The sequence below is a fragment of the Drosophila eugracilis genome, unplaced genomic scaffold (genome assembly GCF_018153835.1).
Source record: "Drosophila eugracilis isolate 14026-0451.02 unplaced genomic scaffold, ASM1815383v1 contig_2154, whole genome shotgun sequence".
NCBI lineage: Eukaryota > Metazoa > Arthropoda > Insecta > Diptera > Drosophilidae > Drosophila > Drosophila eugracilis.
Window position 1 is genome coordinate 11,940,717 of NW_024573038.1, and position 27,025 is coordinate 11,967,741.

Here is a 27,025-nt window from a genome sequence, read left to right on the forward strand (position 1 = left end):
CCAGACAACAGAAGACACGCAATGAAGACAACATCTTGAAAAGGGTCAAAACATCAAGCAGCTCATGATGACGATGGCAAGAGGCTGGGGAAGTGGAGGGTCTCTCTGGTTTCGACTTAAGGGATTCAGACTTCGAAATGCAAAAGGTTTTCTTCCTCTTTTCTTCTTTTGATCTGCGGCAGTTGATAGCCAAAAAAAAACAAAAAACAACTATACAAAGGAACTTAGACAATGATGAGAAGGGCAAAGGGAATCGAGGATATCGGCCGTTGTCTTTATAGCTTTATATACAAAACGAAATCAAATGAAATGAGAGATTTGCAGCACGCGAGATTTATGAGCTGAGACTTTGAGTGGCCAAAAGGAGAAGCAAACAGCAAAAGGCCCACAAAATATCCGAAAAGTTCATAAAAATGTTGATTGCCAAAAATGATTTGGGCAACTCGATTTCTTAGGCTTTAGCATAATGATTTCAGCGAACAGCAAACCATAAAAATGTGGGAGTCAAGGAAGCATAAATTATACAAAATATGAGAAAGTTTTTAAAGATTTAATTAATAATGAAAGCAGGAAGGAAAAACACTAAACCATATAGTAAAATGCGAACATAAACTCATAAATCATTTATGAATATATCGTTTATAATGTAACTTTCTTTTTAATAGCTTAAATTTACATTAAAGTTTGTTCTTTGTTATCTAATAGTTTGAGCTTCATTATGGCATCAAAGTTTTACAGCCATTGTCTTACATACACATAACCGTAAACTTCGCGCAGCAACTTTGAAAACAAAATGCCATGTAATTAACACCAAAATAACTGATTTTCACTGGAGGATAGCATAGGGCGGTAGGGGAGGAAGGCGTGTCACGTCGAATGCTTAACGTAATTAGCAAATTTCAGACGAAGGAGCCAAAGGAGTGCGACCAAGTGCATGCCCTCTCTTTCTTCGTAAATTATTTGCGTCGAATTAAGGCAGCAAACAAGTCTTCGACGGCAAAGGCGACTCAAGATGAAGTACAGTGGGCAAAACGCATAGAAAAATACTAATAATCATTATTTAGACAGAAAGTCAATAAATTTAAGTTAAAAATAAAAATAAATTATGATGAAAAAAATTAATTAACTGGCAAAAAACACATCCTAAAACAAGGTCTAAAATAAGTTCGTTGTTATATTTTAACAGCTATTCCCAGCATCTGTCCCACTGTCCAGCTAGAACTACAAACAGTTAGAGGAGCCTGTGATTGCTGCCCATTTGTTGTGATGGCAGAGTGAGGTGCGGGGCAGCGAAAGGCAATGTATTGGCTCCTGCAACAATATGGCGCCACTAATTAGAAATTCTTAGCTCACAAAAAAAAAGAACTGTAGAAGAAGAAGCAGCAGCAGGAGCAGCGGACCAAACGAGGCGAAAATATTTTTGTCGGCGATGAAGCGACAAGGCGACAAGACCTCTGACAACGGAACGGGAACGGCAGATCTTTCGACTTTTAAGGAAGTGCCAAAGTGACATTAAATAGTTCTGTACTGGCTCCGATCGCCGGTTGATGTGACAATCGCACGATGCGGCTGCCAAACTGTTGGGGTTTTAAAAGCATTGAGGGTTTGGGATGACGGAAATATTAAGGTATTATCGAGCTTAGATCGCCTTAAATATAAAATGTTAATCTTAATGTTTTTAAAATGGTAAGCAATAGCAAAGGATCCTACTTTCACCGTACTTGTTTGCATTTTTTGTAATTTTAAACAATTAATTTATGATTTCCCCTTTGGAGATTTATAAAATTATATCCAAACTCTTCTATTCTTATTACGCTACCAGTTTCCATCTCTTTATTTAAGAGTTAAGTCAACTTTTCGACTTTTTAAAGCATAAATGCATCCACCATTTTGAGCTAACTCCCTTAAGTGATCCCACAGAGACAATGACTCTGTTTGGCCCGAAGGCCAAAAAGGTTTCCTTTTGGGTTCTGGTCACATGCTTATGAGCATTTAATTAAATGCAAGAACAAGAAGGAGCCCGCTGGAAGACCAAAAACTGCATACTTAATGCATAGAAGAAGGTGCCTTTTGGAGGCGCTGTGAGGCAGCTGCAGCGCTTTGGGACGCTCGCGAGTCCCAAAAGTTGCTAATTAAAAAGGCAAACGGCAAGCGGCAAGCGGCGGCAACAGAATCCAGCAGTAAATGCAACAGGAAGCAACATCAAGATGCGGCACGAACGAAAATGTTGTTAACCTTTGCAGCAGCAAACGCTGCCACTGCTGCCTGCAACTGCTGCCGGTTGTCTTTTGACAAGCCAAGGAGCAAAATGCTATCACCAGGGACCTAAAAAAAAAAACCAACAACAACCACATTGGCCAGCAGATGCAGCCGCCTAACGATCAATAGAACAAAAAAAAAACAGAAGCGGCAGGAGAATGGGCCAAAAGCAGCAGGCAGCAGGAGGCACCAACAGCAACAGCAACAACAGTTGCAACTACAGTAGCTGCAAAAGCAACAACGACTATGTTGCAGCAACATTTTCGTGCAGTTGACATTCGTGCCAAGGTGGCCAACAGCAAGAACAACAGGAAAGGGTTTCTAGCTTACAAGATCGAAGATTCATATACCCTTTAAGAAGCTCATTACAAGAATAAATCTAATTAAAAATATTTATAAGAATCAAAAATATCGAGGGTTTGGTATTTCGAAATGCATGATTTTATCATTTTCAAATTGGATTAATGATACTAAATTGATGATACCCCTATTGAAAAGTTAAACCAAAAACAACTTCTCAACTCCTGCAGAAGTCGGCAAACTGTTGCAAGTTCTTAGAACGCGCCACATGCTGCGCAGACACGTCCGTCGTCGTCATCGCGTCCCTTCAGCGACTATTGAACTTGAATTTTAAGTGTCGCTCCCCGACTTCTCAACTCATCTGTTCAACCAACTAAACTTGGCCAAGATGCCAGATATTGGTAGAGCAAAGGAATTGAAGTTGGGAAAATTATTGAGGAAGTCTCTTTAAATGAGTCATTTTTGGGGGAAGTTTAAAGTAAGCTTAAAGAAAATATTTAACAAAGAATCAAGCTAATCAATCACTTTTCATGCTTAGATTTTCATTTTAACTTTAATCTTGCAACTTTTAAATTTTTAAAACCCTTTCACCCCTTTGCTTGTGCGAAATTTCCACAACAACGAAACTTTCCGGCTGAAAATTGCACAGAAAAAAACGAACGCTCTCACTCAACAATTTTCTCGCCGAACAACAATAATAAATTTTTAACTTCCAAACTAACTAAAATAAAACAACCAAAAAAAGAAAATCCAGCTGGCAGCGTGAGAAAAGGAAATTGGATTTGCACGCGCAGAATTTTCCAATAAGCGATAAAATTAAATTTGCGTATAAAAGTTTATGCAACCGACCCCGAAAAAAAAGACATACTGCAATAGTAGTAGGAAATAAAAAGGGGCAGAAAAGGGCTGAAATTGAGTCAGACAATTGCAGCGGAAAATTGCATATGCTGATGCCGGGCTAACTGAATGACAAAACTTGGTAAGAAGGGCTATTTCTATGCTAAATAAGGGCCAAAAGGATCTGGTTCTCAGAAGGAGGAGGGCCAGAAAAAATGGCCAGCAAAAGGCAGGAAGTGCAGCAGTCAAACGGAAAAAACTAGAGAAAAACTAAGCTAGAAAATTGAAAAGCAAAGAAATGAAGAAAATTGCCTCAACTCAAATGTACCAAAGGACAATGGAATTGAGATATCAACGGGGAGTGGGCGGCATCAAAGACAAGGGATTTTAATTATATTTATGCTACTGAGGAACTTGAATTTTGTAGGTGGGTGTTCCTTTATTGCTTTAGTCAGAGACAAAGATAGAGGGAAATGCAAAAAGTTAAAGGTTAAGGTGTGATAAGGGAAACGGAACTTAATGGGGGAAAAAGGTAATATACAAATTTAAATTTGAGAACTTAAAGCTATATTCTATATAAGCCGTAAAACCTGGTTATTTTTCCTTTAATTTTTATTTTTAAAATAATTTAATTAATTTGTTCAGTGGGTAATGAGAACTACTTAAGCAGAAAGTACAAAAGTTGATTTATTTTATTTTTTTCATATAAGCAGACGCCCTAGAACAGGGCTCCTCAAACTCGTCTTGCGACAGAGAATTTACCAACACAAATACAAGAAAATGTGCACATATGTAGTCACGCTTTAGTGTTGGTTTGCAGCTGTGCACTGAGAGAAAGGAAAACACTTTTGCTTTGCTGACCAATTTATCACTCATTTCAACACTCACTGCGAAATAACCTCCAAATTGCAAAGATAAGTTATAAGGCATGAATTCCAGTGTAAGTGTTCGAGGATGATCGAGGAGGAACAGTTATCGACGGAATGAGCGGAAAGAGGAAAACAAAAAGCTGTCGCCACTGCGAAATAAACTCCAAAATGCAAAGAGAAGTTATAAGGAAGGGATTCTAGTTCAAGTGTTTGAGGATGATCCAGGAGAAGAGAAGAACGAAACATATTACAGTTAGCGACACAATGAGACGGAAAGAGGAAAACGAAAAAGTGTTGGTGAAATAGCACTGCTATCGCTCAAAGCCTAAGTGGATATGCAGAGAGGATTTACAAAAATAAGAGAGCGAAACAGAGACAGAACAGAGCATAGGCGTTGAGCACTAGAATGAGTTAATAATATATTTTTCAATAAAATAAATTCTTCGGAATCAAAATATTTTCCCAAGAAAATCTGATTTTTGCCTCTTCATAACAACAATTGCCATCTGATCCTGTAATCATCTACTATCTCTTCTACAAAAGCCACTTTCCTCCTCTCAAAAAAACCCAATATTTAGACATAGAGAAAAAAAGGAAGAAAATTTCATTTCTATTGCCAAAACCGAGGAAGAAGCAATAATGGTCCACTCAAAGTAGTTCAACATGCAGTTCCACATTTTCCCCAGTTTTTCTATCTCATCCGCTTTTTTTCTTTCTTTTACGTTTTTATTCCTGTCTGGAGTACCGCCCACCCAAGTAGTGACTACCATTTTTTCGCCCTCTTTGCTTCTTTGGAATCCTTTTTTTTCCTGCTGTATTTAAAGCAAATTAAACAAAATTGCGCGCAATAAAACTTAATGGCTAATTAAATGGGATGGGCTGGGTCCATGGAACATCCTCTCTCGCAGGCAGGATGAAAAGCAAAAAGGGCGGAAAATTGCAACAGTGGCCAGAGCAGCTGCTTGCAATTTCAATGAAGACCTTTTTTGCATAATTTACAAGTGGCAAAAGTTGAGATAGAATTTTCTTCTTTTTTTTTTAGCTTTTCCAGCTACTTGTGTTTTACAACAAGTGCCATTTGCTTTAATGAAATTATCCAGTTAGTATAGGAAAATAAAAGAGCAACATGAAAATCAAGAAAATGCAAATAAATTCTATTCAAAGATGTGTTTTCCCTTGCCATGATTGACCTAATAAAGTCTGGTTATGTGGTTTTATTTGCCATTTTTTGGACTAAATACAAACAAATTTGTCAGTCCAGTTAGTTAGCTTAAGGGAATTGTTGATAAATTTATTGCATTTTTGAGAATATTTACCTTCAAGTGTTAAATTGTGCGCTTGGCAGGCATTTTGTTTTATTATTTATGTGTTTTGGCTTACCTGGAAAAGAAAGAAATAAACACATTAATTGATGTCAAGTAAAAGAAAGAAACATATTGATAAATAAATATAAATATTTTGAATTTGATTTTCTTTTAATTTATGTTTAGAATTTCCTTTTAACTTCTTTCTCAGCTTGTCTTATCTTTCTTTCAGGGCGATCTTTTTGTCATTCGATGGACTTAAGTCCTTCTGCCTTCTTGGCTTCTCTCTACTCTGCTGCTCATTATGTCCGATTCCCACTTTGTCTACTTAACATTCTTAAGCAAAACCTTAGCATAGTTCTTGATCCATTCAGTGCCTTTTTCTTTTTACTTTTATTTTTATTTATTTTTTTATATAATTTTAATTAGCCCGATGTTGGTTATCTTTCGAGCTGCCTGCCTTACGCTCGATTTCTCGAAGGAGCAGCAGTAGCACCGCCGCACTTGCCCCTCGACGGGATGTGTGTCTTGGCAGTTGGGCTCAGATAAGCGCGTTAAATTTCCAAATGGACAGCCAAGTGTCGGTCCCGAGAGCTCTCTGTAATCTGCATAAGAAAAAAACTCAACCGAAAAAACAAAAACAAAAAAAAATAAAAGTACAGTGAAAAAAGGAGAAGAGCGACTGTAGGAAACCTCATGGGTAATTAGTGCATTTTAAACGTCTTTCGGTATTTGGCCCCGGCCACAGGCTACAGCCACAGCAGCACCACAGAATTGTGGTGCAAATTTTCCAGGCTATTTTAAGAGTTATGGGCATAGATAAATGGATTAGTCCGAGGCCGAATGAGAGAGAGATCTCTTCTTGGACTTCTTAGTATAGGGAGGGGGAGGTTACCTAGCGCAACAATCTTGCAGAAGAGAAGGGATCCGACGGAGTAGCGTAAGTTGTAAAGCGCAAAACGTGGTTCAAGTCGGACAGATCTGACTGGTAAACGCAGTCAAACGTGCGATAAATTCAGAGACCAAAGACCAGAAATAAAAGGAACAAATGTTAATTGGTTTGTGTCAATCTCTGGGCTTGCTCCGTTGCCTTCTCTGTACCGAAGGCTTCTCGGTTCTGTACTTCTTCTTCCGCCATGGAGAAATTCATTTTGAATTCCCGGACAGATGAAGTTGTTTAGCTTCTTCCCTTGGCTCCCTAGCTGGCGGTTTTCCTCCTCCTCCTGCTACTAAGATTTTTGCAATTTTCATTTCAATTTCTGTGGCATGGCTGCGGCGAGCCGCTGAAAGCGAAATGATGTTCGTACCATGGTCTATTAGAGACCATATCCCCCCAGCCTCCCTCTTTTAGATTTCCATCCCATATCCCTATCCCACCTGCTCCAGCTCCAGCCTCGTTTCGATTTCTCGATCTACCCAGATACAGATGCATTACTACTATATCGTGAATTCTGATTAGTTTGTTCTCGCCATGTTCATGGGCTGACGGAAGTGCGCGTGGCGTTTTGAGTGGCAATTTCCTGAGAGGAAAATGTCCAGCTTGGGTCACTTAGAGCCCATCTCTGTCTGGCTTTGACATGGCCTTTAAGGTTGAGAAAAATGTGAGTGAAAATATTGGTGGTGGACAGTCCAATTTGATTGGCCAAAAAGAGGAAATTAACTTATTACGCTTAAACTTATTGATATTGAAAGAAATCTATGAATGTTCATGCAATACTTAAGGCCATGGCTTAAATCCATTTTGTATTTAAAAGGCTAACAAAAATTTCTATAAAATAAAGTAAAGATAAGTATCAGCTAAAAATATTCCCCAAAAGCCAAGTTAACTTTCTAAACCCGCTGCTGGCTGCTGTTGGCTAACATCTTACACCATAAATTAACCGAAAAAAAGAACGTTACAAATAATTTGTCATGCAGCCAAGAAACACTTCCCGCTGCCGGCATCGGGAAAGAGACCACGACACGAACTGTCTCCCGACTCTACCTGCATTTGAAAAATGATCAAAAAGCGAAAATGCCGAAAACGAAACTGAACCCCATCCCAAAAGCCACCTCCCAAACCCGAGTCAAATAGGAAATGGATCAGGGAGCAGGGAGGAGGGAGGGTTGGGAGCTGGACGTCGGGGCTTGGCATTGCCATTTTCGGGTCGCAAATCCCTTCAACTTTTGTTTGATGTCCCTTAACTGTGTCCCCAACAGTCCAATCCCATCGGATCCGAGGATGCGGGCCTTCAAGTGGCATAGCGGCAGGCAGAGTGGCAGGGGCAGCAGAGCGGTCTCCTTGAACCGCTCGCCTCAACTTGTTCCAAATGTCCGAAACTGTCCAAAATGTCTGTTCAAACTGTCCGTGGCGCAACTTTTATGGCCAGGCGATGGGCCGAGGCAGAGTTGATTGCACTCCTTGCTAAAAACCAAAGTGAGCGCAAACAAGAAGGGACACTTTCAAGGAGGACATTGACTTTTAAATACTCTCCTGTATTACCTAAAACGTTTGAATGTTAGTAAAAATCCCAATAAGGATTGCTAGGGAAAGGTGTCTAAAAGTATGCAATGAAATAATGTTAACAGAGAAAGCTAGCAGAGGAAGTTCCCTTGAATGAATCTGAGATTTCAGACTTCCTTTTCGTATTAAAACAAGCAACTATTCTATATACCCTTTGATACCCTTTCTAAGGGTATACACAAAAAAATTTCACCGAGATCCCTGACTCAAGTTGACACAAAGTTCTGCTGATGCAGATGATGATGGCGATGGGCATGACGATGGCTCTGAGCCGGGGACATGAGTAATTAACACCCACGTGATAGTGCAGAGTGGAATCGGGAATCGGGTAACCAGGAGCTGGGGGCACCACTTGACACTAAGCCAAGTCGGTGGCACAAGTGAGTGTGGGAGGTGTGAAAAGGTCTTTTCCAAGTGCCTCTTTGCCTCAAAGCCATTTACATGCTACTTTGTTGCCCACAAGAGGGAATGGTTTGATCTGCCTTAGGGATGAGTAGCCTAAAAGGTTTTAAAGCTAAGCAGAAACCTTTAAGGAGGTTAAGTTTTCAAAGTTTTTAAGATAGATTTTGTAATGAATTTGGTTAAGCAATCGGATTAAAACGGATGTAAGTTTAAATTTTTAGATTTTTGATAGCCAGAAAAATAAATTTTATCTTGGCAGATTACAGGACACCTTCAAGTAGAGTAATTCCCCTAAAATCCTTAACGATATTTTCCAAAAAATTTTTTCGGTGGCACGTTGCCATCGCCAACTTGATCGTCAAGTGCCTCTGAAACCGATCAAATCGCCGAAGAGAGCTCCGCACCGAAAAGAGCTCCTCACTTGGCCGTCAAGTGTGTGGTCTTGGGTCTTTGGCTTTGGTCTTTGGATCTCTGTCTCTGGCGGATCTCTGGCTGTGTCTGGAGTCTGGAATCTGGGATCTGGGATGCACTGCAGTGCGACAGTCGCTGATACGCACACTTCACATTGAATTTCCATTTGCTGCCTGGCTGGCCGGCCAAAGTGGCCAGGGAATGGCCATGGCTTTGACTATGGCTGTTGGCTACTTGGAGTTGGATCCGCAGAAAGGCTATGGCTGCGTTGATTTCCATCGATTTTCTAGACACTTTGATTGTTTTATTGTTGCATTAAGTGCTCGAAGGCCCATGCTCCATGGCGTCGTCCATGGGCGACCAACCACAAAAATGCAATTGACACTTTGGTGTGAAGTGCTTAGCCCGGCTTGTTGCCTGTTTTCTGGATTCTGTTTCTGGTTAGTGGCTGCTGGCTGCTGCTGCGGGCCCTCCGCCTGATTTCTGTTTAATAGATACATTTGCATCCCAGAGATGCGTCTTTGCTCTTGGCCATTATGATGGGAGATGGAGGTTGAGGCTCTGTTCGGTTCGATTCGGTTCGGTTTGGGGCATTTTTTTAGCTGGCTGCCTCTGCTGCCTCTCCGCCTGAGTGGAAAATTGATTTTGGTTAATTCCTTAGTTCCACAAAAAGGTGGTAAGGAGGGAGGGTAGGCGCTGTTCTCCTCTCATGTTTAAGGAGGGGAAACGAGATGTCTGGCATGTCTGCGGTGGGGCAGCCCGTTTGGTATGCTGTGGGTAATGATACTTGGCCGGGATGCTGGGCTCTCAAAAGGCCTCAATCGATTAGCGAATGGCAAAGGGATTGAATATTTGTGGGGTTTATATGAGGGCTGTAATGGGTGTTTTATTGATGAAAAAGGCTTTAGATTTAAACCTTCATTAGGTGTTCTAACTACTTTGATTTTTGTTAAATTTAACAGAGTTTTTAAAGGCCATAAGTTACCTTAAACGATAGCATGGGAGAACCTTTAATCTAGAGAAATATGAACTTGGAAACAATTCCCTTCAAGGTAATAAAAAGGACTTTTCTCTAGCTACCCCATATGGTTTTACCCTTTCAATATGCGAAATTTTCAGTCAGAGATCCTTTAAAGACCCCGACTTTGGATTCCTCTTAACCTGCTTCGCCCACTTAACCCAGCCAACCGCCATTCGGAAAGGGCCCCAATCCACACAGTTCACAGATGGGCCAGGGCACTCATGCACATTTCTGGCCATGACAACAGCAACGATGACAATTCTGTAAAGGGACGGGAGGGTTTGAATGGGGGAAAAGGGGGAGGGTTAAATTGGAGGAAGGTGGCAGTGGTAACCAATGTGCAGCAAGCCAGTCATCTCGCGCCAACATCTGACTTCTGTTCCACATATCTGCGCTGTTGTATAAATACACTCCCGGCTATAACTGTCAATGTCAATAGGTTGACTCTGCCACTGCCGCTGCTACTTGCCTCTTGCCTCTGACTCCCTATATGTATCCTGGGAAATGCCAACGCAGGATGTGACAACAACAACAACAACAACAACAGCACAAACAATTACACCAACATCAGCAGCGAGTAAATATCGTTTGCAATCGAAACCATTGAAGCCAAATGCCTTTCGGCATTCACACTTAAACAAACTGAAAGGCCAGCGACTGATATTAATTAACATTGACATAGGCAAAATGTAATGAAAAGGTGTCGAAGTCTGTTAAATAAACAAGGTTAAAATAATAGGGATTAAGAAAGGTAAGTTACTTAAATATAGTAGAAACTTATGAAATTTTTACTTAGTTAGTTGATATTTTTGAAGTTTAATCGCAAAACGAGGTATTTTTCAGAAAAGTCTCTTCACAAAGTCTCAAATAGCTCTCAATAAATATTTAAAAACAAAGCTAAAAACTAAAATCAGACAGATTAAGTCACATAATGTACAGTTTCAAGGTTACTGGGGAAATAACAGCTCTTCAGAGATTTATTGTACAGTTTTAGGAGAACTGTGCAGATTAGTCTGTAACCAAATTAATGTGCAGTTTGGTGGGAACTGCTTAAATCAGTTTGAAAGTTACTTTATGTACATTTTTAGAGTAACTGGAAATATATTTTTGTAAGGAAAGTAAATTATGACCTTCTCATTAAAAGAATTATTAAGGATTTTTCATAGAACTAATTAAACTTTAGAACTAAGTTACAAAAAGTCTTTAAAAGTTTCTCAATATATATCAAAAAATTAAATAAATTTGAGAAATTAGTTTATTAGAAGAGCTAAGCATTATCTTCTTATGCTTCTTAAAAAGCAAAAGTAACTTTCCAGCTGCCCTACTAACTAATACATCCTTTCTCCAAGTGCACTTTCAGTTATGATGCGTCTCCTCTCAAAACTGCAGTTTCGTTGCATATGCCTGGCTGTCTTTTTCCACGCTGCGGTTTTAAACCGATTTTGCGATTTTCAGTTTTGGCCAACGATTCGAACACCCGAAAAGGAAAGACCTGGAAGCCCTGCGTTGGATAATTGCCGCAAGATTTGATCCGCCGCGGAGACTCATGAATAATTTCGCATCGAATTATTTTTATTATTAACGCCCCAGTCTGCGGCGGCGGCAGGAATCGGTTCCAGGACTCCAGGACAACCAACCACAAGCCAAATTTCAGTTGTATTTTTTTTACCCTCCGACTATTTGCGGTGGAGTATATACACTATATATATATATACACACATAGGGGATAATTGGGTGAGAAGGCGAAGGCATTGATTTTATATTGACTTGCGGTTCTTGCATGAGTCAGTTTCTGGCGATCTGAAGTGGATCGAAAACAATCTATATAGCAGAAAAAATCAATAACAAAAGGTTAAGTGACCAAAAAAAGTAACAAACTTGTTTTTAAAAATTATAAAAAATATTTAAAGCTCTTTTAACAATGTCAAAACTATCAGATTTTTAGTAAGCAAAACCCTCATAAACCTTTTTATTTAAAAATTTTTACACCAATTTTTAACCATTAGAACTGCAACATTGCAACAAGTTGCAGCATTGCTCAGCACATTAACACCTCAGATTGTTATTACCCCCTCAAACCTTTTCCCTCCCTCTTCCCTTTCTCACAACTTAAATTAACCAAATTTAACGCATCGCAAATTTTTAGCAGCTCATCCGCAGCCTACGCCTCTTTTTTTGTTACTTTTTTTTTGCGTCCGTCATCGTGGGCTGTAGGTAAAGGGGCGGGGCAATAGTAGGAAATGCGGAAAGCTGGCAAAGCACAAAAAAAAATGCGCAAACCAAGCTGAAAATTGCTTAATCCTGCTGACAAGACGGACTAGCACTAAAAAAGGGAATTAAATGGCCAGAGGAAAGGGCGAGGAAGGCCTGGAGGATCCCCCATGTTCAGAGGTTCTTTTTGAATGTTTGAGAAAAGCCGCCGGAACCAAACGGAATGCACTTAAAGAAATATAATGTAAAGCATATATTTCTTTGAAAATATATCTTAAAGAAGGTATAATCATGAAAATTGAATTTAAATATTTTGGTAAGGATTTTGTTAAATGTTAAGAAAATTTCTCTTAAATTGGGAATATTTTTAAGGACTAGAAAATGATAAAGGTTATCAATATTTCTGCTCTTTTAGTTAATAATCAATAAAGTGGATTAACTTTTTTGAAACAAGCTGTTGAAGGGGTTTTATGGGTTGTCTCAATGGGGTTGATATTGGTCATGAGATGGCCCATCGTTGAAGGTTGAAGTAAATAATGATTTGGAAGTCTTCCTCCCACGTGGTTTGACTTTACAGTTAGTAATTCCTGACATGGATTTTTAATCTAATATTAGACTTACCATTATATGGTAAGCTTAATTTGTTAAAATAAAATAAAATAAAATAAGTTACAAAAATCAGAAACGAGTATTGACTTCAGGGCAGATGTGGCTTTAAAAATGGCTTAGATCTGTGCTCTCCCTCTCAGGAAAATACCAGAAATTGGATCTGGGAAACAATATTACAGAACTATGGATATTGTGAAGGCTACTTTTGCAGTTATTCAGATAATCTATATAGCTTAAGGGAATCTGGATTATAAAGAAACTCATAAAAACGTAATATTTTTTTAAGAAAATATTATTAAAAATGCCGAAAGCTAGTAAAACTTTCTGAGATCAAAAAGTATCAAGTAAAAGTATGAAAATCAAAATTTCTCCAATGTGTGAAGGGTAGCTTTTTGAGTGGTATGTAGTTTATTATTATGTGGATAATTGAGTAGGAATTAAAACTATAAGTCGCTCTGCACACGTTGTTCTTCTCCAGTTTTCTTCTAGTTCTTTTTATCGTCCCTTGGCAACACTACTAACTAGGCGTTTCACAACACTATCGGGCTATCCATAGGGATGCGAATTAGGCGCTGTTCACAAATGTCAGTTTACTACCTGATATCTTAAGCACTTTCCCTTCCATACTTCTTTTTATCCTTCAGTTTTTCTTAACTTTCCTTCCTTACTTCTGCTTATCCTTGATTTTTTCTTAACTTTCCTTCCCTACTTCTGTTTATCCTTGATTTTTTCTTAACTATCTTTCCTTACTTCTGTTTATCCTTGACTTTTTTCTTAACATTTTCTGCATTTTTGAAACCAACAACAAAAAAGAATGAAAAGAGTGAAGATTTCTGCTGACAGAAGGCGTTTCTGCGCATAATTATGCAAGACGAGAAGGAGGAATGGCTGAAAGGCGGAGGGCCATACTTTTGGGGTAATAAAGTAATGAATCACTGACTTGCAGACAACTGGACCTTCAGTGGATTCCTTGCCCATCTCCACATCTCTCCCCAACCAGACCCACCAATATAGTTATGGTTGTAGGTTTCATGTCCATGTCCATCCTGAAACTTTTCGTTATTTGAGTGTAGAAAATGTTGACGCATCGTAACTTCGGTTATTTGTGGCCTTGAGCAACAAATGCGGTAATTGAGTTTCGTGTTTTATGATAATAGTTGGCCAGCTTTATTAGCTGGAGACTTGGCCAAAAGGGGTTCCCTTTCAATAGAAATGTTTTCGCCTTGAAAATAAGGCTTGAAGGCTTGAAGGCTTTAAGGCCCTCTGATCGTATAATTAGAATGATGTGGCAATGGCAATGGCAATGGCCCTAAAAGTCTTTAAAATTTCCCCTCCACTGTGTAATTGAATAGTTTTTTTCTTGTCGACCTGTGAATGCTAACCATAAATCTTTGGGTTCTAAGATACTTTTGCATAGGTCTCTTAAAAGTTTTATAGTCTCTATTTTAACGGCTGAGTTAGGGCCAAAAAGGTTTTAAGCATCCTTAAGCTTTTTAGGTTTTTTTTTTATTGAAGGCTGTGATTTCATTTTGACGGGCATAACAAAATCGAGAGTTAATAAAACAAGTAACTAAAAGAGACTTTAGTTTGAATATAAAATTAGTAACTAAAAATTAAAATTATTTCATTAAAATCTTCAAAGAAAACTCCAACCAAAGCCAAGACCTAAGCTAACCCAAAGGTAATTATTAGCATTTCGCAGCATGACCAATTCTCCTCCTGTTTGCCGAGACATCATGACTTCATTGCCATTGTTTTTTATCGGCCTGCGAAATCGGTTCGGTTGGCAAAAATCACATGAGCGCGACCACATCATAAATGTCAAGTTGGCGAGAATTATGACACACTAGGTCTATGGTGGGATAGGAGAACTCCAGTGGAACCAAAAAGGGGGAGAGAGAGCTCTGCCTGGTTCCTGCTCCTTATAAAGCTGTTGGTCGTTTGGACAGAAACTGGCGGGAACGGGGTCGCCTCATATCTGAACTCGAGATTTCGTGGTCCGTGACCATTTGGAAATGTGATAATTGCAGGCAGGCCAGGCTGCACAGCAAGCTGTCAGGCTGAGAGGCTGCACTTAGAGAAATTCTTATGAATTCTTGGATATAAGAGAAAGTTTACCCAAAAGAAAATTCGAGGTGAAAACAAAGGACAAACTTCAACAACATTGGGAGGTTAAGATTTCGTTTGCCGCCAAAATAACTTTTGATTTCTTATTAATTTTCCTTCAAATTAGTTTAGTTTGAGTTAAATTAAGTTAAGAAACAATAGGCCTATTTATATTTCTCTTGAAAATTGCTTACTTTTCCTTTTCCTTTTCCAAGTGCGGCAGAAAGGAGCTGTAATGAGGCTTGAGGTGGGCCGGGGTTCGTTGGGGTTCTCTATATGTACTTTTTCTGTTTTTTTAGTTTTCCAACACAAAACTGCAGCTGGGCTTGGCTTCTGGAAGTTCTGTGTTTTGGGCTCCACCTTCAACGACTTCTTTTGCCCCTTATCTTGCCACAGCTACTGTTGCACATTTCGCATTTAATGTGACAATGTCACTTTGTTTGTGCCCCGTGTTCCTATCTGACTGTTAATTTCCAAGACTCTGGGCAAGTTCACACTCTTAATTGGATTTGAAAGTGCAGCAGCAGGCGAAGTTGACACCTTCTTCTTCTTTCACCTCAGCTCCACCTCCTTGCTCACCTAGAGCCTAAGCACCTCTCTCTCTCAACTGACAACTGATTAGGCTTCTCCGCCGAATCGGGGTTAACCCCATAAAGGCGGCCCAAAGTCCGAGACTCTTTTTCGATGGATCCGTTAATGAGCTTAGCCACGCTAAATGATAATGCCTGGGAACGGAGATCATGGGAGATGTACTAACGGTGGCCAAATTGTTTTTTTTTTAGTCTTTTAGCTGATAGAATTTTAGTTGCAAGAATCACAACAAGGGGCGGGGAATTCACTAAGAAAAACAGATTTTTAAGGTAAAATGTTTGCAGGGAAAACCTGCATTGCCCGGTTTTCAATTTTCAAATCAACTTCTATTCATTAATTTTAAATAGCAAAAATCTGTGGTTTCTAATCATCTAAAATTAGTGAAAAAACCTAACAATTGGCATTTGAAAAACGTTTGGCAAGACCACAAAACGCCAAAAAGCTTTAACCACAAAAATTCCGCTAAATATAGATTTTGATTGCTGTTATGGTGATTGGTGTTTAATTTGACAGATGATGGACAAACCTAAAAGGGTTCAAATCAGATGACCTATAAATATACAAAAATCTATAACTATGATGAGCAGCTGAAAGCCACAAAGCCTGAGGATGATTGAAATGATTGAGTGAGACCTGGAATGCATTTTCATCTTGCCCCTCTAGAAAATATGAACCCAATTCCCTGGTCTTTACAATATACACTTCGTTCACTTTTCCATTTATCATCCAAGAGCTTCCTTTTCCCAATCTATATATTTATATAGGAGTGGCGAATGAAAAGCGAAAACCCAGACAAGTATTGGGTCAACATTGAGTTGCACTTTTAAGGCAGTGGCAAAGGAAAAACAACAAACAGAGGGAAACCGAACTGAAAATCGAAGTAAATACAAACAGCAAAGTGAAAAGATAAATCCCCACAGCAGGAGGGAAAACAAAATCGAATGAATGAAAACAATACGCCAGACTAAACAGAAGGATTTTGGATTTGAATTCAACACAACTCTTTGCAACATGTGGCAACAAAAAACAATTGAAAAAGCCACAAAACTGCACCACAATAAAATTAGCTAGAAAATCTAATCAAAGGACCCCGAGGCGCCAATGACAACAACAGCAGCAGCAGCAGCAGCGGCTGCGGAAAATAGGACAGCGTGTAATTACATCAGGAAAAACGGCAAAGAGACAACAACAAAAGAAACAACCAGTAACCGACGACTGCAGCGAAAATCGAAATTGAAAATTAATTTGAAATTAATTTCAAATTCACAAAAGCGATAAATTTTGCACAGCATTCGTCGTGACACAAAGGCAAATCCAGAAGGGGTCAAATTTTGGTTAGGAGATTTGAGAGGGAAAAGAGGTTTGGACTTCCTGGGTGTTCGACTTGGAAATGTGTGCAAAATACTTATAGCCAAGTCAACAGGCAAGGCAGTGAGATGAAAACAGCTGGCAAAGAGGAGGTTAAGTTGAGAAATACAACTACTATATACTCTATTAGTAAAAACCTATATAAAACCTTACAAAAACTTTCCGAAAATTGTAAATTTTTAATTAAAATCCAAAAAGCAAAGTTAAACCCAAAACTGACTTGAAGTTTGGCTCTTATTTCCTACTCATTTAAAGTTAAAACCTTTCAAAATCAAATACAAATTTATAATTTCTCTATTAAAGATAAAGTTTGCTATAAACTTTTTACACTTTTCTTAAATTAACTTAAACTTACTAAGGAAAACCATTCAAAACTGAGTTAGAAACCCAAACCTCCTCTTTGGAAAAACTTCCAAAAATAACAACCAAACACACATGGAGGACAGATAGTGTCACAGCCACAGCTGCCGTTGGCCAATTCCATGAATGTTCATAAGCCAAGAGCTGTCAATTGGCCAAGAGGTTGAAACCCCAAAAGCAATTATGTAGCAGATACTGACTGCTGAGGTGCATGTCAGCCAGTCAGTCAGTCAGTCACTCAGCCAAGTCATTCAAATTCAGAACCAGACATTCTGACTCAAAATTCAATCCAATTCCCAAATGCAAAATTTATTGAAAGCCAACTTTGATATTAGAAATATATAAAAGGAAATCCCATGTATTTATTTCGCCAAAAAAACAATTATTTACAATCTCTATTAGAGCTTTGGCCATATGGTCATCATAAAAGCGGGCAAATCAGCTAACTGATAAGAGCCAAACACCATCAAAGACTCTTATCAATGCAGTTGTCTGGGAATTAACGAACCACGGTCACAGATATATAATAATTACGAAGCACAAAAACAATTTCCTTTTTATGACGTTCAATGGCTTTCCAGAAAAGTCATTCAAGTCATAAAATGGTGAAAAAAACTTTGCATATTTTTGTGCAGCTTTAATTGCAAATTTGTGCGGCCACATAAAATAATGACAGAGCCCAGCAATGGAAAAATAATAATATTTTTTCATATATAAAATATATATATATATATATTTGCAGAGAGAAATCCGAAACACCGAAAATAGCCATGGGAAAAAATAGCTTATTTGTTAAGTTTCATCAGGCGGTGAGGAAAAACCATACTAAAAGCAATGAAGTTGTAGGGGGAAACGAAAAGGGGGAGGCTACCGAAAACAAAAATCTGATGGAGATACAATGGGATTGTATATGATATTTATCAGATATGGAAAGGAGTGGGAAAATGTAAGGAATTTTACAACTTAAAATTTTAAATATCTAGAAAGTTGATATACTTAGCAGCACTACTAACATGAGCTTGAATATCTTTTCAGATCAACAACTTCTCTATAATTTCTAGGTAACATATATCACCTCTTCTACCCCACTGTCCTACCCACTGGCATATGCAAATGTGATGCGGCTTGTCCAGGCAAATTTCATTATTATTTCACACCCCAAACATGGGGGGGGGGAGATCTGAATCCACAAAACCCGATACCAACGACCAACCATTTGCCACCCAACAAACGCATTTTGGTATGTAAATATTTTTTGGCGCGTGCTGGAAAACTCAGGAAAACTATGGAAGCCGATTGATGCGAGGGAATGATATGGATGTAGTGCCAATATTTGCCTGTTTTTTGTTTAATTAAAACATTTTTCCCCCGAATATTTTTCACAGCCAGCACATCTGGATGACCCAATCTTTTCCTGCCTGTGTGCCTTGCTACGCTTGGATTTTCCGAATAAATGAAATGCAAATTTTACTTTTATATATATATAGGCAAACGGGGAGGCGTCCAAATCCAATCCACATGAAATATTTAAGCCAAGCAATTATGTCAGGGGCGAAAATGCCCATAGGTGTAATAAAATATTCGTTTTATTAACTTTCAGAGAATAAATTTTGGGTTTTTGTGGCTATTTGTCGGGATGGCTTTAGGTTCGTCTTTTGTTTATCTTGGAAATTAAAAATTGTTTGTTTATGTTCTGCAAAATTTAGTATTTATTATTATAAAATCTGCAATATGCAAAATTATTTTTGGTCTAGAAAAATAAAAGTTGTTTATAGTGGCAGAAAGTTAAATTAAAAATCTAAAATCAAATTTAAAGCTTCTATAAAAATCCCAAGTTAGCAAACCAATTAGAAAGTCTGCAGCCTACGTTCTCCCATCACTGTTAACTTAAATCTAATTAAACGCCATCAAGTAACAAATTGAAAGATAAACTTAATTTACATGGCATAATCTCGTCAATAAAAACAATAGCCAAAAACCAAACATTATTCCCACACATGGAAGGGCAAGCCATCAAACGTCCACGCACAGAAAATAAAAACCCCAAAAACCGACCAAAAACAAAACTTGGCCATAAAGTCCATTAGTGGCCGTTTTGCATACGAAATGACCCAAAAAACGGGGCGTGGTAGAGGGATAGTGATGGGGAGAGGGCATAACCATAGGCTAGAGGAAACTAAAATTGTGGTCAATGTGACAAGTTGCCAGAGGGGGTCCGATCCAGAGAGTTTCCAGTTCAGACCAACACAGCGCTGCCTGTAAAACTCATTTGGTGGCTGATAATTGCGTGCGTCGTCGGTTTTTGGCCAACTTTGGATCTGGGGGACTGTCAAAAAATCAACTTAGTAAACAACACAACGAGGAAGGCAAAAAGGGTGACAAGCTCCTAATCCCCTGATATGCCACATTTTGATGCCACTGCAACTGGCGAAAGACCAAGCCATAAAGTGTGGCGGAAAAATTTTAGGCAGAATTAAATTCTGTTTTTAATCAGAGGTGCTCAATTTCGTATTACAAATGCCGAACTTTTACCATCGCAAATGCAAGAAGACTTGCATATGTACATATGTATGTACATATATGTATATCGTGACGTTTTCGTGTTAGTTTGCAGCTGTACACTGAGAGAAAAATAAACACTTCTTTATGCTAAACAATTTATCACTCATTTCAAAACTTGCATCGATGGTCCATTGCGAAAAAAACTACAAAATGCAAACAGAAGTCATAACGAATGAATTCCAGTGTAAGTGTTCGAGGATGATGGAGGAAGTAACTAGAACAGAATATTTTACAGTTACCTACAGAATGAGGCGGAAAGAGGAAAACGAAAAATCGTCGCCAAATAGTCCCCTGCGAAATAAACTCTAAAGTGCAAAGAGAAGTCATGAGTGTTCGAGGATGATCGAGGAAGAAAAAAGAACAGTTAGCAATGGAATGAGGCGGAAAGAGGAAAACGAAAAATTGTTGGTGGAATAGCACGGCGAGAGCTCAAAGCTTATGCAGCGAGCATTTAGAAAAACAATGAGAGCATAGGCGTTGGGCACCCCTGTTTTAAAGGTAAAGAAAATATTCTAAGAAAGCAGTTAACATTTTTAATCATTTATCAATGATTAAAATAAATAAAAACTTTAAATTAAATTTAAAAAAAATATATATAGTATAGATAAAATATTAAAGTAGTAACTACAAACCAAACTTCAAACAACACAATATATCGAAACCCTATTCGTCCTTCACTCACCTGATTCATGTTCTCTGTCAAGCGGCAATGTTGTCACCTCCTCCTCGACAGGACTTACGTCCTTTAGTCCTTCGGCCTCCACTGCATCATCAGCCGTTTCATCTTCATCAATGTCGTCATCGTCGGTTTGGTGTTGGTGATTGCCATTGACGACCTCGATGACACTTTGCACCGAATCCATCGATGAGGTGGCAGATACCAAAATTGGCGTTGTTATGGGTGTGGTAACCGACGACGATGACGAACCGCTGAGCAGGTCATTTGACTCCTGGTGCGAATCCTTTTGCCTTGCCCCATCATCGGGCAATTGGTGGCTCTCGAATTGAAGCTCATCCGGTGGCATCTCCACCACGGGACTTGTTTCCGCGGTCGTTTGTTTGTCGTTGGACGCCACATTTGGCAGATCCACGCTGGCCAAGTTGATAATTGGCTGTGGCTTTTCCGTCTCATCCCGCTGCTCCACGCCCACAATTATACGTTCCAGTGGTTTGGGCGGCTGGGAGTTTTCCAAACTGCTGCGTCTTTGGCTGGGTGTTGGCTTACCATTCGATCCAGTCACCTCACTCCTCTTAGTGGGCACTGGTGGCGGGGCTGTCTTCGGTTTGGTCAGAGTTGCTGGCATTTTGGGCTTGTTGGTGGGAACTGGAGGCTTGGGTTTGGGTTTGGGTAAGGGAGTTGGTGCCTTCTTGACTTTCTCTTGGGGCAGAATAATGTGCTTGTGAAGGACATAGCCCAAGTCATCTTCCAGAGGTGGTGAAATGACCTCTACTGTTGTGGTCGTCAAAGCAGGAAGTTCACTTTCCTTCCGGGAAACATTGACTTCTTCTTTGGAGACTTTGACTTCTTTGGAAGACTCCTTGTGACTTGTGGTGATTTTGGCACTTTCTTGAATCACTTTCACTTCCTTATGCACTACTTTGACAGCCTCTTTCTTAGTGGTCTGCTCCTTGACTTCCTGACGTAACACCTTGACCTCCTCTTTGACTTCCTTGAGGGACTTGACCTCCTCTTTAACTTCACTCTTCAAGACTTCTTTAACTTCCTGATTTGACACCTTGACTTCCTCCTTGACTGCCTCTTGAGAGACAATCTCTTTGTTTTCCTCTTTGACAACTTTGACCTGTTCCTTGACTTCTTCTTGAGAGACTTTAACCTCTTCCTTGACTTCCTGATCAGGGGTTTTAACCTCTTCTATGATTTGGATATCCACATGTGCTGGTTGGGATTCCTTAACCTCCTTTTGGCTTTCCTCAACGATTTCCGGCTTATCCTCTTTCTCCACCTGCTCGAAGGCACTCAGGTCAAAACCCTGGGTATCATCATCATCCAGTTTATACAGCTTCTCCGCCTCCTTCTTGACTTTCTGATAGCTTTCGATCAGCTTTTGGGCCTCCTGCTCGAGACGACGCTCTTCATCGGTTTTCTTGAGAAGCTTAGGACCCTTCTTGCCGGCAATTTCCTTGCTCTGTTCCAATTTCTTAGTGACCTGCTTCTCACCATCGTTGGTAACCGTAACAGTTTCGATTAACTCTCTTTCCAAAGTGGGCAAATCACCATTTTCATCATGGGATGTAGTACTACCAGATCCATTGAGAACCTGTTGGGCCTCCAAGTAAGACTCCTTTTCGCTCGTCTCACATTCCGTGTAGGTGGTAAGTCCTTCGTTTTCGCTCAGCTGCTTTCCCCGCTCGGATAGGGTCAGAGTACCCCGCTCGATACTCTGGTTATCCTGAGGACACTCCAATCGCTCCCTTAGACTCGATTCCTGGGTAATCGTGGCGGTCAACGGCTGCTCCTGCATCTCCTGCTCGTCACCAAGGTCGAGTAGGTTGTCGTTGCTGCTGATCTTCTTGAAGCGGGCACTGCTCGATTTCGAATTGGCACTAGTTACCAGCTGTTCCTCGCCAGTCAAAGCATCTCGGGTCCTCGATTCACTAAGAGTCTTCTGTTCGCTCAGCACACGTCGTTCCTCATGGATAATGGTAATGGGTTCCGAGAATATCTCCTCCCTTTCCTCATATGGTTGCAGCTTAAATGCGATATCCGGAATAAGGGTGGATGAGCTACTGGAGGAGGAGGTACTTGAAGAACTGGAACTAGAACAGGTCTTAGTGGTGGTCACTCGAGTGGTTGTGGTGGTCTTCTGACTCCTCATAGAACTCGAGCTAGACGAGCTGATCTCCTGGATTCCTTGGTTCGTTGTGGTGTCATTACGACTATCCACTCTCGTTTCACATGCGTCATGGTCAGCAATCTTATCGTCAGTCAGCTGGGTCAGTCCACCACCAGCGTTTACTTCCATTTTGGGTAACTTCTTTGACTCCTCTGATTTGACAAGGTTTCTGGATAAAAAAAAAAAGAAACAAATCGAAATGAAACCAAAGTAATTACAATTACTTCTTATCAGCAGGTAGAGATATGCTAATTGACTTGTTGTCATCACACACCTGCACAGAAAAACGTCAATAGAGTTTGGGCCCGATCAATTTCGAACCTTCGTCTAACGTTACCAAAATCACACTGATTCCTATTTTTCATATGCCAATATCGCATTCCACCTTATCGGGCTGTTGGAGACCCCTTTATCAGTGTGTTAGTAAACACACCGGCATTTTGTCTTATCAACAAAACTTTGTTTTTTATTTGCTTTGTTTTCTTTTTTAGGGGTTTTCTCTTTACCCTTTTGCCTCTTCTAACTGTTTTTATTTTTTGCGATTCGCTTTTTTTTGCAACAATCTAGCTATTGGAAAAGTCCCCTTTTACCTATTTCGACATTGAATTGCTGTTAGGTAAGCTAATCTATCAATGGACTTGGTCAGTGCAGAGAATGTGTATTTTATAGAATTTTCTATTAGTTTCTAAAACTTTGTTTTGGTTTGTAAATTACCTAATGGTATATATGGGTAAGTGCTATATTTAATTTTTATTACTAAATGGTATTTGGCAAATATCTAAAGTTTAGATTCTAAGCCATACCATAAAAGTCACTGATTAGAATTTCTGTCCAGTTTAAGGTTGATATGGTTTTTTTTTCTGTTAGTAAACCAAAATATTCTTACTTTCTGTTAGCTATTTTAATAAAACAATATTTTCAAAACAAAAGTTAAGCTTTAAGCTTGTTAGAATCTGTAATTCGTACATCTCTCTAGATTTATATCATAATAAAAATAATCTTATGCTTTCCTTTCATCGCCTTACTTAAGCTGTGCAAATATCTTCTAGACACTCTAAAACCTTATCTTATCCCCCCAAAACCAATCCTTTCAAGCTAAAAATCACTCACCCGTTGGTCAAAGATTGCGGTTCCAGGGAGGAGAACTCTTCCTCGACCTCGCCAATGGTGGGCAGCATGTTCGAGTGCCAGAACATATTGAAATAAGCCTCCGATGGACCTGGCCCATTTATCAGCTCTGGCGGTCCCAACTTTTCGCCATCTTCGCAGATATATTCACTGTTGGCAGCATTCACATCATCCTCATCCTCCTCCCCACTGCTAGAACTGGAATAGCAGGTGGTCGTATTGTTATCATCGACAATCTTCATGCATTTCCCAACGACCAGCGGCGGAGGAGATTCACGGGAGAGATCGGCAGCCTCGGCAGCGGCGGCGGCCAAAAGTGCTGTGATATTATTATGGATCTGGAGTGAATCACTCTCCTTATCCTTATCTTTATCCTTCTCCTGACTGTGCACTAGGTCAAATAGGCTGGGCAATTTATCTTCGTCCTGGGTCTTGCTCTCGTACGTCTGAATCTTGAAGCGTATCTCTCGATTGCTGGTTGGTGATGGTGTACCCACTGGCGTTGATCTGGGTGTGGGTGGGCTTTGCTTAAAGGTTTGCATACTCAGTTTGGGAATCTGTTGAGGTGGAGTAGTTGGCAGTGTCTGGAGCTTGGGTATTTGGGTTTTCTGCAGCGATTGGACCCGCTCTGGTGGTTTGGGCTTGGGTCCCTTGGGAGATCTTCCACTATTTCCACTGCTATTACTTCCAAGCGAACTGATGCTTTCCAGGGAGTTGGAACTCTTGGAGTTGCCATTTAGAAGTACAGGGATAAAGGTCCTTTCCGGGGCCTCTGCTGAGTTGGCCCTCTGCAAAGGTGGTCTGGGACTGCCCTCCTTGGATTTACTTCGATACAAGTTTAGTTTTAAATCCGTTTCAGATTTCTGTTTCTGCAACAGCCGTGGAATATTTGAACTTGGTGATGACCCATTCAATGTGGGTGACGCTGGCTTGGGAATCACTTTTGGACTGGGTGTACTGACTATGGGTATGCGGGATTTTCCCTGTTGTGACTGCTGTTTCGAGGGCTGCAAGGGCAGCTTGATCTCGCTTTCGGTTTTGGCCCTCGAGAACTTGGCCTTAGGTATTTTGGTAGTAATAATTGGTGACTCCTTGAGCTCATTTGTGGGTGTCTTAGGAGAGTCCAACTTCTCGTTAGTTGGTGTTTTGGGCTCCTCCATTGAGGGAACACGTGGTGGAGTCACCTCAATTGGCAGCTTGCTTGGTGTGGGAATTTTCCTTGGCATGGGAATAATGGATCGTTTTTTGGGTTCCACGGTGGCCAATTGAACTCTGGGCTTTGGTGTGGGCGTCGTTTCTGGACTTCGGAGCACCACATTCTCATACACATTGACCTTCTCCGTTTTGAATTCCACATTCTCGTAGTTGTTGCCAGGAATAAGCAACTTGGGATGCCCGAGAGGTTGTTCCAAGGGCAGGAACTCCTGCTCGAGGAGAGTAAAAGGTTGCAAAACCTTGGCCAACTCATGACCATTGAGACTGCTATCCGAGGAGTAATTCGAGCCCATGGAGAACTTATCGATGACGGTGGATATGGTGCTGGCGGTATCATCGGACTCAGACCCCGCCTTGATGGATTCGGTAAGTAGATTCAGGTAGTATTCCGCATCTGGCGGTGGTGTCAGTGGCTTCTCAATCACCAACTGTGCTTGGTTCTCCTTGGAGTTCTGTCGCCTGACCAATTTTCTTGGTGGCACTGGCGGCGGTGGCGGTGGTTGGGCATTCAATGTGATCGAAAGCTGTTCCAACTGCTGCTGTGGATCCTCTTCGCTTGGTGGTTTCTGTCCATGACCATTGCGCACCACCAACTGAATGGCCACATTGTCTTTCAGCCCACGGACACAATCGATCCGGGTCATCTCCTTGACATCTCGACCATCGATACTGACAATCTCATCGCCCTCGCGAAGATTACCCCAACTGGTGGACACTTTGGAGGCGGGACTGTCGGCGGCGCAGGATTGTATGTACAGTTTTTGGACGAGTTCTGTGTTTCTGGTGCCTCCCTGGAATTTGAGGCCGAAACCGAGACGTTCTCCCGGCAATCTATACACTGTGACATCCTCGATTTGATCTTCTTTAATTGGGATTGAGGCATTCCCGATTCCCTCTTCCTGTTTTCGCTGCTGCAGAAGCTCCATCTCGTTAATGGTCAGCACTGTGATGAACGAGGAGTCCTCTGCCACGGAGCTCTGCCGCTTGACTAGCTTCTTAAGGCGATCCTTTGAGGACGACGTGGGATCATCGACTTCAACTACCGTTATGTAGTCATCATCCATGGTTGCTGTCTTCGCTGTCGTGCCATTCTCTTTTGTTGTGGAGGCCATTTTTGTAGTTTTGAGTTAGGACCTAGAAAATAAAAAGAGTATTATGTTATTTAATCTTTTTAATAATTATATTTTGTTAATAAGAAACTTTTTATGTAAGTAATAAACATAGTTAAACTAATTTGTAAGTTTTTTTTATTAAAGGTTTTTGATCTTGCTTAAATCTGATTATGGTTTGTATCTTTACTAAAGCTTTGAGGTAGATCGTTGTTGTTGAGCATTGGTGTAAGCAAGGTCTTGAACCCAAACGTGATGATAACTGTTGCTGTGTGCAGAGTTTTTACAATGTCTACTTTGTAGATCAGTTTGTTCTCGTTAGATGTCGCTTTAATAAGTGAGTCGAATTGGTGAGTAAAATGTAAAATAAGGGGTAAAATAATGTCAGGTCTTCCATTTTTCAAAATATTTCTTGATTTTTAACATTTAATTTAAAGAAACCTAACTTTTGATATTTATCATAGCTTCCTAAAGGTTAAATCTGTAAAAATCAAGAAGATTTGGAGCTTCTTCTTAAAAATTTTAAAGACTGCGATATAAATTTCTTTAAAAAAGAAAACTTCAAGCTGAATTTCAAAGTGCAAGCCCAATCTAAGCCCTCTGCCATATTTCTTCCCGAGGCCTTTGCTCACTCATCTAACTAATGGCTGGCTGTTCGGGGTCCTCAGTCCAACGGAATCGTGATTTTTCTTTCGGCGTTTTTCTTTCGCTGCCATGTTCCACTGTCAACAGAGTTGGAAAAATTTTTATTTATGCACTTTGTAGCGCCAAAATTCTCCGGCGGCACCTGTCAGTCAACACTCGGGATAGCACAAACAGTTAGGGAGCCTCTGCTGACCCCCCCGGAGTCATTCAGGGGGAAGGCAAACAAAGGAGCGGAATCTGGGTGGAGAAACGCGTTCTCGGATGGACACTGGCGGTTGACTGGCAGCCGCTGACCATAGAAATGGACACGAAATATAACAGAGAGAAGAGTTTTTCACTTTAAGTTAAGTTTTAACAGAA

At 40.2% G+C, this 27,025-nt stretch overlaps 1 protein-coding gene across 4 annotated transcripts in view; it reads right to left on the reverse strand.

Moving 5' to 3' along the window:
* LOC108105948 (multiple PDZ domain protein) overlaps nucleotides 1-27,025 on the reverse strand; it is a 128,837-nt gene that overhangs the window by 79,870 nt on the left and 21,942 nt on the right. For 3 of the 4 annotated variants that reach the window (XM_017212744.1, XM_017212745.1, XM_041818295.1), the window contains exons 3-4: nucleotides 23,679-26,045; nucleotides 20,396-22,737 (exon numbers count right to left, since the gene is read on the reverse strand). In XM_017212744.1, the coding sequence (XP_017068233.1) occupies nucleotides 20,396-22,737; nucleotides 23,679-26,023 (4,687 nt within the window). In that variant the 5' untranslated portion in view covers nucleotides 26,024-26,045. Of the gene's footprint in view, nucleotides 1-20,395; nucleotides 22,738-22,842; nucleotides 22,874-23,678; nucleotides 26,046-27,025 lie in introns of those variants that run through there. The other variant, XM_017212746.1, reaches the window with a different exon arrangement.